The sequence below is a fragment of the Helobdella robusta genome (genome assembly GCF_000326865.2).
Source record: "Helobdella robusta unplaced genomic scaffold HELROscaffold_25, whole genome shotgun sequence".
NCBI lineage: Eukaryota > Metazoa > Annelida > Clitellata > Rhynchobdellida > Glossiphoniidae > Helobdella > Helobdella robusta.
This window is the reverse complement of record NW_008704310.1, coordinates 2,169,489-2,184,064: the sequence shown is the minus strand read 5'-3', so window position 1 is coordinate 2,184,064 and position 14,576 is coordinate 2,169,489. Positions and strand designations below refer to the sequence as shown.

The 14,576-nt window shown below is 35.6% G+C and overlaps 3 protein-coding genes across 3 annotated transcripts; 2 read left to right on the top strand and 1 right to left on the bottom strand.

Moving 5' to 3' along the window:
- Positions 1–116: 116 nt before the first annotated feature.
- HELRODRAFT_173163 (hypothetical protein) lies at positions 117–1,566 on the bottom strand (the record flags this gene model as incomplete). The annotated part of the gene is made up of 5 exons (XM_009019774.1): positions 117–142; positions 393–545; positions 644–740; positions 827–903; positions 1,497–1,566. The coding sequence occupies 5 exons, from the start codon at positions 1,564–1,566 to the stop codon at positions 117–119; spliced, it is 423 nt and encodes a 140-aa protein (XP_009018022.1).
- Positions 1,567–1,959: 393 nt separating this feature from the next.
- Positions 1,960–2,175, top strand: HELRODRAFT_79575 (hypothetical protein; the record flags this gene model as incomplete). The annotated part of the gene is made up of 1 exon (XM_009019773.1): positions 1,960–2,175. A coding segment is annotated over one exon (216 nt), but the record flags the coding sequence as incomplete, so codon positions are not given.
- An 8,373-nt stretch (positions 2,176–10,548) lies between these two features.
- HELRODRAFT_173161 (hypothetical protein) lies at positions 10,549–12,519 on the top strand (the record flags this gene model as incomplete). The annotated part of the gene is made up of 5 exons (XM_009019772.1): positions 10,549–10,601; positions 11,375–11,486; positions 11,579–11,648; positions 11,817–11,891; positions 12,170–12,519. The coding sequence occupies 5 exons, from the start codon at positions 10,549–10,551 to the stop codon at positions 12,517–12,519; spliced, it is 660 nt and encodes a 219-aa protein (XP_009018020.1).
- Between the last annotated feature and the right edge of the window lie 2,057 nt (positions 12,520–14,576).

The following is a 14,576-nucleotide window of genomic DNA, read 5'->3' as shown; positions in this document are numbered from 1 at the left end:
TAAAATAAACAACAAAAAGGATCACAAAATAGACGATTGGTAAGCCAAAAAAGTTCTTTGCCTATTTAAAGATTCATGCAGTAATTTCATTCAGGGCTTAATGCACAGGGAATCATCTAAGTCAAGTTGAAGCTCATATTTCCTGAGAAAAAATGTAACAAATTAATCAAATTAATCAAGTTGAATTGACTATCAAAATTAGAAGTGTCTTTCGATATCTGTTGTTTAGAAAGGATTAGACTCGTTAATAATTATAATAACAAATTTTATGCTCGAAGGGAATATTTGTCTGACCGTGCTACTAGTATTCTGTTGAGTTCCGTTTGATTCTGTGAAACAAATTTTTACAAAGTAAAAAAATTAACTTTTGGAAGAAAAAATAATAAAACAACCTGAATTAAATTTTTTCAACTCTTCGAGTCTATTAATAATTTCTAAATCCTTTTTCTCATCTATTTCTTTTTTAAATCTCTCTTTTGACATTTGAAGTCGTGTGCTTTTAATAAGATCGTCGGAATTTCTTGGTTCGTCTTTCATGAGATTATCTAAAAATAAATAATTCATTTTTTATGGATTGGTTACAGAGTGTTCCATGCAAATACGATGATTAGATAATGATCTCATATTATCATACAAAGCATACTTAATTGAGACCAGTGTTGTCCAATAGCCAATTCTTCAGAAACCTCATGCAACAAATTTTCCACTTGATCAGCAGTTACCCTGCTAGGTTGAATGTGCTGTAATAATGTAAACACGTTTTTTTTCTATCTCTAAATAAACTAAACAAACAATTTTTTTTAATCTTGAAATAAATCAAATAAACCTTTTTTCCAATTGAATTTTTAACCCCTTTTAATATTTGCAATCTTTTAAATATGTCTTCCTCGGATGGTATTGTATCTGTTTGTGGTTTGACGTCTGCACGAAAAAATTATAAAATACAAGAAATTTCTGCAAATAGTTTTCCTTTCACTGTTTAATCCGAACTCGTGGTAGATTATAAAACTCAGCTTCACCACATATCTAATTATAGGATCTATATTCAATATTATATATCATGTATTTAAGTTATCCTATCTAAATGTTGTGAAGACACTCTAAACTATAATTTAATAAATAAGGCTGCTAAGCTGACGTTTTAAAAATATATAAATTTATGGTGCTTTAGTGTCGAAAACGTAAAACACCAGTCATAAACGCCCTTTGTTTCGATAGACAAAATGTAACTATTTAAATTTTTTTTTGCAAATGACAATCAGAAAGCTATTTAAGATTAACTTGTTGTTATAACTGTCATGTCTATGCATAGTTAAAAAATAAAATTAAAGTAAAAGTATAGAAAATTTCAAGGGATGCAAGTAAAATGATAAAAATAACACTCGAGTAAAAATTAAGTATAATCAATTTATCGGCACAAATAAATAAAATAAATACAGGATCTGTCTTATTCCGGTTTAAATCTTATCTTTCAAATCGTTCTCAATATATTAAACTTGGTTCCCACTCTTCTTCTAGCTTTACCTTATCTACTGGAGATCTCCAAGGGTCTGTCATTGGTCCCATTCTTTTCACTACTTACACCTCTCCTATTTCCAATATCATTAGAGCTTTTGGCTTACTCTTTCATCAATACGCTGATGACACATGTCTAATAGCTAAAATTCCAACCTCTAATCATTGATCTCAGCTTGACAACTTAAATGCATATATTATAGCCATAAACGTTGGGTTCTTATTAAACTTTCTTCAGCTAAATCCCCACAGATCTGAAGTAATGTTTCTTGGTACTCCGCAACAGCCTATTAAATGTTCCCCTCATCACACGCTCTCTTGGCTGATTCTTCTCTCTCCTCAACCTCTTAACTTAAATTTTTAGGCTTAACTTTTGACTCTTCTCTATCTTTTAATTCTCATGTCTTAGCTTTGATCAAATCTTGTAATTATCATACGTGCACTATTCGTCATATTCGTAATTTTTTTACTGAAGATTTTGCTTCTGAACTGACTCGATGTCTCGTACTATTACGTTTAGATTATTGTAATTCTCCTTTCCACGGTCTTCCCTCCTACATTTTAACTTTACTTCAAAGAGCTCAAAATAGAGTTGTAAAAGTTGTTCTAAATATCAGTAATTCATCTTCCAGCACATATTCACTCATTCAACTACATTGATTACCAGTACGTCAACGCATTATATTCAAAGTCGCCGTCCCCACGTATAAGTTATTTAATACATCTCAAACATCATTTCTTCTTCAACTTGTATCGCGTCGTTTATCAACCAACTTCATTCGTCTTCATATATTCCTTTACATCAACCTGTCATTAATTCATCAGTTGTCATACAGCTCTTCGTCCATATGGAATGGTTTGCCTGCCATCATTCGTCAACAACCAACCATCAAACTTTTTAGGAAACGATTAAAATTTTTTTGTTTATTAAGGCCTACGGAAACACCAAAAGTCATTGTTTATCCAAGCGCCCTTGAAGTTATGCATAGGACGCGATATAAATTAATAATAATAATAACAATAATAATAATAATAATTAATTCTGCATGCAAGTCAGGTATAACTGTTTAAATTCAATAAATCGATAAAAATTTTTAACTCAATCGGCAGAATTATTCAATGCACCTATCGTGAATATGTAATCGATAGACCATTGTCGAAAAATTCTTTCTCATTGCTGTTGAACATTGTCGAGAAAATCATTGAGAGAAGATTAACGTCTTGCATCACAACCGGAAATTAACAATTTGGTTTTCTAGCAGGGAAATCAAAAATTGATGCAATTCACATCCTTCGGCAACTGCAAGAGAAGTACCTCGCAGAGCATCAACAACTATCACACATTTTTGTAGACCTTGAAAAAGCATTTGATCGAGTTCCCCGTAAAGCAATTAGGTGGAGTCTACGTTGACAACTCATTCCAGAATATCTTGTTTGACTTGTGATGGAAATGTATACGAATACTAAGACTCTCGTCAGCACAACGGTTGGAAACACAGATGCATTTGACATCGGCGTTGGAGTTCACCAAGGCTCAATTCTCAGTCCACTGTTATTTATAACTGTGATGGAAGAAATCACAAAACCCATACGCACTGGTGACATTTGGAATTTAATACATGCTGATGATATCGTTTAAACAGTCACGTCTGAGCAGGATGCAGCACAGATGTTTGAAGATTGGAACACCAGACTTGCCGATCATGGATTCAAAGTCAACATCAGCAAAACCAAAGCAATGAACACTGGTGAACCCATTCAATCCACAGCTACTGGACGATAGCCCTGTTCAGTTTGTAAAGCTGGTGTACGTAACAATTCAATCAAGTGTCAGCAGTGTAACCATTGATGTCACAAACGTTGTTCAAAAATAATTGGTACTTTATCTAAAGTGTCCAATTTTGTTTGTCCTGCTTGCATCAATCCACAACGACAACTTCGAAATAGCAATGTTTTTGAAGCCATTAAGGTAGAGAGAGTCACATCGTTTCAATATCTAGGGAATGTTCTTGAATGTACTGTAATCAAATCTACCGAAATCCTGCGTCGTGCTGGTTTAGATGATATAAAGAACGAATGCCGGCAACACCGTCTGCAGTGGTTTGTTCATGTCAAACGAAGTGGAAACAGTGCCATAACTTCTCTTGCAGATGTTGAAGTACCTGGCACACGTCCCAAAGGCCGTCCAAAGAAGTCCTGGTCGCAAACAATCGAGCAAGACATGAAAGCTTTAAATTTAAATGAAATGGATACAACTGATCGTCTAATTTGGCGCAAAAAATTGATGGCAAAGAAAACAACGTTCTACCTCGAGGAGCTGGGTCTCTGGACGCTAAACGAAGATTGATGGTTGTTGAACAAGTTTTTTTTACAGTTTTATTAAAAACCAATTACAACTGTTAGTATTGACGAAACCAATGGAATAAACAGTTTTAATAAATTTATTCAAACAATGCAAAAAAGGACGTTTTACAACGAGGAAGTATAAAACAGTAACCCGCAGGCACGGATTGCAATTAAAGTTGTAAAATACCACTGCATATGATATCGATCTTCATGTTATTGAATTTATAAGTGCAAGTGAACTGCATAGAGGGAGAGCGGTGGCAGATCTTGGGGGCCGTTATGGGCAGTAAAACATAGTTTTTACACATGAAAAACACTGTTTTATGCATAAAAGGTCACCAGCCTAATTTTTTTGGTCCCCCGTCACATTTCTAAATTTGTAAACATTTTTAAAAATTTCGGTGTCCCCATCAAAGTGTCTAAGTTGTTTATATCCGCCACTGAAAGAAAGGGAGAGAGAGAGAGAGAGAGAGAGAGAGAGAGAGAATGAGAAAGTAAAACAGGCAGATAGACAAATTAAGAAAAAGATAGAAGAGTAGATAGTTGCAGTGGCGGTATTAGAGGGGACCGAGTGGGGGCCATGTGAGTGGTGATTTTTAAATTCGGTAAAAGTTAGTTTTACATAAAATACACTGTTTTAATTAAAAAATTGACAAAAAATATTTGCGTGATAATTAAAAAAAGTGAATTTGGTTACATCAGTCCAAATGTTAAAACTTTAAATTTCAACATTTTTAAAACTGCCTAGATCCACCCCCAACATGGTTAGGTAGATCGGTAAGTAGGTAGTAGGTACAATTTCGGACGCTCATTTCCTGAAATTCAACTCTTTTCTACTCTTTTCTAAACTAAATACCCCTACAATTACTACAATAGTTGGGCGCCAAATGTCGACTTGAGTTTTCCCTGGCTAACTTTCACTAACAACAATAATACCGACAATAATAGCTAGATCTAGCATTACAACCACTAATTTTGATTGTCTTGTGTGTGGCTATGGCTTTTTTTGAGTAAATCCGCACAGATCAACAGCATGCATATACAGATTTGATCGTTGTACATGAAAATTCAAATCCGTCCAATTGTTCAACGCAATTAATAATTTAAAAATGGCTTATCTCCAAACTAATAATCACGGTTACAAAATAACCATTAATCAAATGCGTAAATTACGGTTACAAAATAATAAATTTTGCAAGCAATTATCAGGCAATAACACAAACACTAATCACATCAAACCAACCAAATTGTGAGCTCCTGCGGAATATGTATCATGCGAGTGGTACAAAAGATTTAGACAAGAGCAACTTACTCGGATTGATTTCTGATCACTCTGTCAATGAATCTAAGAAAACTACAACTATTAATAACTCTAGCGTATTGCCTAAAAACTGTTTAAAGACTATTCTAATACTTGACTGGAGATAGCTATGACAACACACAACTCACGTTCGATACAAAGAAATTCTACCAAATCCGCTCGATACACATGAAACAGGCAACAATGTAGAGTAGAAATACATTTACAAACAAAAGTAATAGCTAGGCCACTTGCGTCTAATCTACGTTGAGCACGGGCGGTCAAACGCCACTGTTGTATCCGAAAAAATTGGCAAATGAAATCTAATACACAAATTAGTTAGTTAACATTAAACAATTAAACATAACTAAGTTCAATACATTCAGGTAAATAATTCGGTTACAGTCATTTGCGAATAAATGACTGAGCGTTCAAATATGCAAAATCAATAACGCATTCAAGCGGACAGTTTAACGTAAAAAATAATTGAAAATAAACAAGCCCATAATCAAACGTTCAAACAAAAAACTAAATCTGAATGCACACTTGAAATAAGAATTAAAGTTTCAAACAAATACCTCTACTTTGGAAGCACAAACGAATAAATAAACGCACGCATACGCACAATTATATCAACTAAATAACCTAACGTACACGATAAATTAAACTTAGTGAAATACGATAACCCTGAACACGATAATGACAGCGACACATCAAGCGAAACGGGAGTGACAGAAAAAAAACCCAAACCCCGATAAGGACTGCGAAGAACAAAACAGAGTGAATAAAATGAAAACAATCTCGCTCACAACACAAACAAACCACCGCAAAAGATCTAGTTCTAGCACTCAGACCAAGGCCGGCAAAGGCACGGCTACACCAACACCGCAAAACAGCACAAGCCACAATCATATATGGTACTATCTTATATATTATATATGATACTATATTATATATCGAAGATAAATTCATTCATCTATCCATGTTTCAATCATTCGTCTATCAAATCATTATTACAAGTTCATCTATATCTGCCATCATCTCTCTTACTTCTATAATAACATGTCTTCTTAAAAATAATAATCAGATTCATCTTAATGCTCTTGACTTTTCTAATGCTTTGACCTGACAATTTCTACAATCGTTATAATAAATTTTCTTTCTAATAGGAGACACTCTACTTTTTTCTGCTAAAAACTTTCACCAACCCCATCTATTATTTCAATTATAGTTTAAATAATAATAATATAAACATTTATGAAGCGCCCATTCGCACAGCTGCTTCAGAGGCGCCCGGAGCCCGTGTTAAAAAGATGAGTCTTTAATCCCTTTTTGAAAAGACTCAACGAGGAACATTGTCTTAACTCAGGAGGTAACGCATTCCAGACATACGGAGCAGCGTGACGAAAACCGCGGCCAGCCAGGCGGGATCCGACAACAAGAATGTTTAGGAAACCTGTTGAGCTGCTGCGGAGTGATCTAGTGTGTTCATGTCTGGATATGAGGTCGTATAGATATGTTGGGGATTTTAATAAAAGTGTTTTGAAGGTAAGGACTGCAATTTTGAAGATGATTCGAGCGGAAATTGGAAGCCAATGAAGCATTGGAAAGAAAATGGAAGAACTAAAACGAGGAGGTTTATTAAATATCAGTCTAGCAGTTTTATTTTGGATAGTCTGTAGCTTTCTGACAGATGCACGTGAGGCCCTATACAATGAGGAGTTGCAATAGTCTAATCTAGAAAGGATAAAACTAATCAAACATCAGCAAAGGGCAGCAGCAACATCACATGTAATCATATGTCTAATATGTCTTATTGCGCAGAGGTGATAGTTGCAGGATCTGACGATTTCTGATATGTGTTTATCAAAATTTAGATGTTTGTCAAAAGTGACCCCAAGCAACTTGATCGTACCCGAGATAGGCAATGTGGACCCTGCTATGTCCATTTCCTCGAGCTGAAACCTCGACAGTTGTTGATGTGACCCAATGACCATAATTTCAGATTTGTTAGGGTTAAGAAGAAGGAAATTATTAGCATACCACCAATAAACCTCGCTAGTACAATTGCTTAAGACTCGAAGAATGCTTTCAAGATCGCCAGAAGTGACAGATGTATGCAGATGAGTGTCATCGGCGTAGTGATGAGAAAATAATCCATTTTTACTAAAAATGTCGCTAACAGGAGACACATAGGTAGTGAACAAGATTGGACCGAAAACGGAACCCTGGGGACTCCAGTGTCGATCAAGCAGGTAGAAAAAGTATGGTTTACCAGCTTCACAAACTGCTGTCTGCAGCTCAGGTAAGATCTAATCAGTGATAGAGCATGACCATCCACCCCAAACTCTTGTTGTAGGCGTTCGAAAAGAACCGAGTGACTGATGGTATCAAAGGCAGCGGACAAGTCGAGCCCAACTGCAATGATTACCTTTCGGTTGCCAGCCTCATTAAAAATATCATCAGCAATGTGTAGCAATGCAGTCTCAGTGGAATGATGAGAACGATAAGCGGATTGAAAATTTGGATAGTTATGATTGGACATTAGGTGGGCACGTAGTCTTAGCAATATGACGCGCTCAAGTAGCTTTGAGAATGTTGATAATTTTGATATAGGGCGGTAATTTGACGGGTCATCAGGATCCAAGGATGGTTTTTTCAGTAGTGGTAGAACCTGAGCAGTTTTATAGAGTGAAGGAAAGCATCCCGTGCTGAAGACAGAGTTAGTCTGCTTGACTAGAATAGGTGCTAAGATCGACGAGAATTGCTTTAGCATTGAGGTTGGAATAGGATCAATGGGTGATGTTTTGTTTGGTAGAGAAGCAATGAGTTTAGTCATCTCATCACAATCAGTATCAGAAAATTGAAGAAAGATGTCGCCTTTATTTGGACGAGCAGGGAAAGTGACAGAGGTGGATTTAGAAATAGCGGTGGATATTGGGAGATGTATTTTTTTATTTTGTCCTGAAAAAATGTGCTGAAGGAATTAACCAGCCTCTTGCAATCTGCATCGCTATAGCAATGGACAGGGTGGCTGTGAAGAACTTTGTTAGCCAAGCGCCACAGGAAACGAGGATTTGAATTAGATTTACCGAATTCAGCGCTTATACAGTCCGCTCTAGATTTGATGATGGCGGTTTTAGCTACGTTTTTTGCAACCCTGTAAGCATGTTTTACCGCGTGACGAGGATCCAGCTGCAATTTTTTTTCTAGGCGTCTACACTCTCTCTTTGCTTGACGTGCTTCATCAGAAAGAGTGAAGATATGTTTTTGGCCACGCCTGATGGTAATAGTTTTTAGTGGAGCGTGTCGATCCAGCAAACTTTGCAAATTCCGATCAAGGGCTGAAGCCAGCATATCAGGATCCAGTGAAGCAGAGAGCGGAGAATCAAAAACAGCTATTAAGTCAGATTGAAATCTGTTTAGGTTAATGCGATGTATAGGCCTATATGTACGAGTTTCAACTAGGGGCGGGGTACTGAATGTACATATGTCCACAAGAATAATTTTATGGTCAGAGTAGGTGACATCTGATGATCTCACATCCTTATATGCTGTCGGAAAACAAAGTCGAGGTAATGATTAGATCAAGAGTATTACCACACCGGTGTATTGGAAAGCTTACGTGTTGAGATAAGTTATTTTCTTCCAGAATGGAGGAGAGACGCTCGCTACCAGGACAGTTGAAATCGCCACAAATTATAAAGGAAGATGAAGATGAATGTAAGTAATTTATCAAAGTCTCCAGTTCCTCAAAAAACGAATCAACAGCCGGACCAGAATGGCGATAAAGAACGGCGAGAATAATAGCCGACTCAGGGCACACGAACTTGGTGACAAGCAGTTCGAACGTTGTGAAAATACCAAAATCTAGCGCTGAATGTCGAAATGTCGCCCGGTATACAACAGAGATGCCACCACCACGCCGATCAGGCCTATGATAATGTGCTACAGAAAAACCAGGTGGGGCAATATCCAGCTTCACTACATTGGGTGCGTCAGATGAGATCTAAGTCTCCGTGAGTGCCAGTTGTCAATGCCATTGTCGAGAATGGTGTCATAAAGGAGAGCCGCTTTATTGACAGCCGAACAAGCATTCAGAAGACCCAGAATTGTTTTTGTAGAATTTTTATGAGATCCATCTACTGCAGGCAACAAGTGCTTAAGCCTGATACGACCCTTCCAAAGCCTCCAGATCCTCAACCGGAACAAAATTTTTTTAGCGAAATTTTTTAAAGATCTGTTCCTGTATCTTCAGCTTTAATTATCAATGCTTCATCTTTCAAAACTCATCATAGTTCTAATAAATCATCAAATACACTGACGACACATCTTATCATCCCATCATCTAACACAAACACCACCAAATCAGAACTCGACTCATTAACTACATGGTCAAGACAATGCAATCTGTCACTTAACTACAATTAATCATTTGAACTCATCATACATAGTCGTAAAAAAATAACATTAACTCCAGAGTATCCATCAATCACTTGCATGAATCAATTAAAAATATTAGGCATTTCATTAACCTCACTCAACATAGCACTTCACATTAACCACATCAACCCAAAAGGTTTTCAAACATTTCACGCACTCAAAACACTTCACTCACATGATTTCAAAGGTATTTAATTATTTAACATTACAAAATCACCCATCATCTCACGCATCAAATAAGCAGCTCCTCCTCATTAATTCTCATTCAACATTTACGTTAGATTCTAAAAAAATATGAGAAGAATTATAACACTGAAATAGAAAACATAAATTACGTTTTCATCGGAATTCTCAATTTCGATGAGAAAGAGAAAGAGAAAGAGAAAGGGTGAAAGTATATAGCTGGAATATTTTACTTATTTTGTCGATTTTCATTCAAGAAATGCTATTTATTCTGCCTCAGTGCACGTGCACATAATAATCCTAATAAAATAAAGATAAAAAACATGAAAATGTAGTTCAAATTTAACCTTTCAAGTTAGACAACCTTCTTCGGAGATAGTCATCTTCATCTTGTAACGCTCTTTCATTTTTCAGTTCATCAAGTTTCTGCATATGTTTGTCGTTTGCTGTTTTTGAAGCAGCCATACGTCTTTATAATTAATAAAATGAAATTTGAAAAAATTATGAGGTCTTCAAATAAAAACTATCAACAAAATAAACGAAACTAATTACAAAATTATAACTGCAATAAAAAATGATCAACTTAAAAAAAACTTGTGGAGGATCAAAATTCTTCTTTTTTTCTGTGTTAACTTTTCTAATTAATAAAAAAATAAATAAGGAATAAATAAATAAATAACATAATTTCATTCAAATATAGAAACAATTGAATAATTGCCATTTTTGTAGTGTGTTTTGCGAATTTTTTCTTATTTCGGATCATGGAAAAAATTAGAGATTCTGGTTTGTTGAAGGTAGGCTCTGATTTAGTGAGGTAAGTTCTGGTTTAGTAAAATAAGTTCTGGTTTAGTGAAGCAAATTCTGGTTTTAAGAAAAAAGGAAGGAGATACATTCTGGCTTAATAAAAGTAAATTCGGATTTTAATAAAAGTAATTCTTGTTTAATTCTTTAATAAAAGTAAATTTTGGTTTAATAAAAAGTAAATTCTGGTTTTTGATAAAAGTAAAATTTGGTTTAATAAATGTAAAATTTTGATTGAAAAAAGTAAATTTTTTGAGTGATACTAGGATGCAGCAGCACCACTCAAATCTCAGGAAGGCAAGTTTAGAGTTCAACTATAGAAAGGCTTCTTGAAGGATACCATGAAAAGGCGAATTCACTGCTATTCCTCGCATGAGGGCTCATATCCCTTAGAGAAATTATTTAAGTAGTAAAAACAATATGAAACTACAACAAATCAACGGCTCTGACGTCACCCGGGTTAACAATGTCCGCGTCGGTTGAAGGTTTTCTTCTCTGCCACCCACCGAAAGTAATTGGAAAAACCAAAAAACAAAGAACTTTCAACAATACAATCTCATTATAATGGTTTCGGTACATTATAATGTTAATACTTTTTTTTTTAAAGTTTTAAACATTATAAAACTTTTAAATTTTTAAAGTTTACAAACTTAAACTAAATTTAAATTTAATTTAAACTTAATTTAAAAGTTTTAAATCTTTTATTTTATAAAATGTTTTATAATTTAACATTATAAAACATTACAAGTTTCAATAATCAAAACTTGCACTGGTTGACCTTGGCAGCCAGAACAAAAACTTGTACTGGCCAACAAGCAGAGGTGTAATCGAGACACTCAGACGAATCAAATCACCTGGTCCAGACTATGCAATGACAGCTGAAGTGCTTAAGACGGAGGTGAATTTGTAGTAGACCAGCTTCACACCATATCTCAATAGCTCAAGGCGCCAAAACAATGCACATCAAATCCCATCAATTCGATTCCGAAGAAAAGCAACCCCCAACTCATGGCCAATTATCGCAGTATTGCACCTCTGCTTGTATTGGCTGACTGCCAAAGTCCTCAATCGAATATTGCTGAATCGCATACAAAACCCGATCGACATGCTGCTACGAGACAAACAAGCAGGCTTTAGAGCAGGTCGTGGGGCAGAGTGATGTACGATCTATCAAAAAGTCAAGTACTCATCGGAGGGGATATGTCTAAACCCTTCACCATAACAACAGCCGTTCTACAAGGTGACGGGCTTGCTTCGTACCTGTTTATAATAGTTATCGATTATGTCTCGAAACAATCTGCTGGTTATTTTAGCTATCTAACACATAAATCAACATCTTGACAGAAAAGCCAACGACCTTAATAATCAAAAGCCAACGATCTTAAGGATCATGCGTTAAGACAGCAGAAGAGGCACCCGTACGAAAACTTAACAAACTCTCATATGCTGATGACATCTCTCTCTTAGAAGACGACACCAGAAGGGCACAGCAAATATCTGCCATCAAAGAGAGTAACCATGCGATCGGCTTAGAGATAAATGTCAAAAATACAGTCCAGATCCAATAAAACGACAAATCAGCGTCAAAAGCACAACTCATCATCGATGCAAGCAGCATAGCGATTGTCGACGACTTCAAGTACCTCGGGTCATACATAACATCAAGTGAGAAGGACGTGGACAATAGAATTGCTCTAGCATGGATTGCATTAACCAAACTCAAGACCATCCTGAGATCATCCAAACCCAAAATCAAATTCAAGACTCGACTGTTCAATGCGGCATGTCTGTCGGTGTGGCTTTATGGCTGCAAATCGAGGACTCTAACGGAAGCTAAGGAGCATAAACTCGACATTTTGCAAAAAATGTTATCAAATCATGCTAAATATCAACCAAGCCGATGCTTACATGGCCAACAAACAGCTATATAACTAATCAAACCCCAATCAGCGAGTTAATCAAGTCAAGACAGTTGCAATTTGTCGGACACCGTCTTCGAATGGATAAAACTGAGTCGGCAAACATTTATGCCCATTATTAATCTTATGTTGGAACAAATAGAAAAGATTGGCAAAAGATAAGAAGTAGTAGAGAAATATTGCTGTGCCTAACAAGCCTACCCAATGATGAAGATAGGAATAATAAGTATAACTAATAATATATATATATATTGATATACATATAAAGAAATATATATATTGATATATTTGTTGTTGTTATAAAATAGCCAACAAAATTGTGCTTAACAAACTTTTATATCAACAAACTATAGTTCACCAAGTTAGCACAGTTAGTAGCAGTGGCATGTCTCGCGCTGTAATTACGCTATGGTATGGGTTCGAAAATTGTTTGAATATTGTCTGTCCGAAACTCAGGCTATCACATGCGTTGTTGTTGCCAAAAATCGGTTGTTATGCGAAGATTGTTGTTGTAGTTGCCAAGCAGAAACTTCGGTTAGATTTATCCAAAGATGAATTGGTTGTAGTTCTGTTGGGTTGTTGAAACAGTTGAAAAAATGTTGAACATTGTGAGGACTCTTGTTACATGCCGGGCAGGTGTTTGGGATGTTTGGGTTGATTCTGTTCTGGTATTCATTGAGGAAAGGACAATGGCCTGATCTTAATTGTACTAATAATATTCTTGTCTTTCTAGGTAGTGTTTGTTCTATTGGATTGATAAAAGGAGTTGGTGTAAAATTATATCGTTCATTGAGTAAAATTGGAGGTATGTAGTTGTTATTTGATATTACTTCTCCGACTGAGTTATTGCGAAATTATTTAACTGCTTGGCGAGAGGTCTCTCTGGTTATTCGGGCATGGATGAATTGTTGAATAATGTTTTGGTATTTAGCTTGAAGAGTGTTCCTGATTTGTCGTTCACTAATTTGTTGACAAAGATATGTTGGGTCTTGACATTGGATTGTTCCAGATAGTAGTTTAAAAAGGTTATTTTTTGGCAGTTCTTCTTATTAAAATTTAATGATGCGGGGAAAAGGTGAACATTGTATCAAAGGTTAGACGAAAAATTTTGCAATTATGTATGTTCTAGAGGTAATGCAGAATTATTAATTTTGGTTTGAGGATGTATATTGTATTGAGATGTATGACGAGTCAATAGCGTTATTGTTAGATTTGGTGTAAAAATTTCTAGAGATCTTTCTTTGAAAATGTTTTAGTTTTTGGAGATAATAATTGATTCATTCTGTTAGTTGAATAACATAAGATCCTGATGAATATGTGAAGTTATTATGGCGCAGGTATATGAATGAATGTTGCATGTGTGTATGTTGGTTGGTTTGGCGCGCTTATTGTATGGAGTGGTCTTGTATTTTATGCATATTGGTATAATGTCGTGTGAATAGGTTTTGTGTGAATGTTGATATTGTATTGCGTGAGTATTGGTGGTACATTTGAGAGTGAATGGTTGCTCAGGTGAGTTAGTATATAAGTGTTTTGGGCAACTGTTTAGTTTAGTTTTAATTTTAAAGTTTTGGAGTTTGTCAGTTGGTAAGTCGGTCAGTTAGTGAGTTAGTTTGGTTCCTGCGTGTTTGTTCTGGTAATTGGTAATAGATTAATTTTGAATAGATGATGTCAGGAGATGAAAGTTGATTATTTTTGGATAATCTTGTAGGTTGATTTGTGCTTAGTGTCCCGGTTGTCTATTTTTTGTGCAATCTCCTCGTCTCTTTTGTCTTGAATAGTTGAATGCCTGAAGGGGTTGTGTGAGTTAAAGCCGCCAAGGATGATTGCATTAAATACATTTAATAAATGTTCGATTAGAGCAAAGTAGTTGCTTGGGCAACTGCCGTAGAAAGGTATGTGGTTAATAATAATTTTTAAATCTTGATTATTAGTTTTAATTTGAATGGCTTGAACTTTGCGAATATCGTTGTTTTGAATGTTGGGGAGGATAGGTATTGTGAAATGTATGCTATGGTGGATGAAAAATAGCAGTCCACCTCCAGTTTTGTTGATTCTGTCTGCGGTAT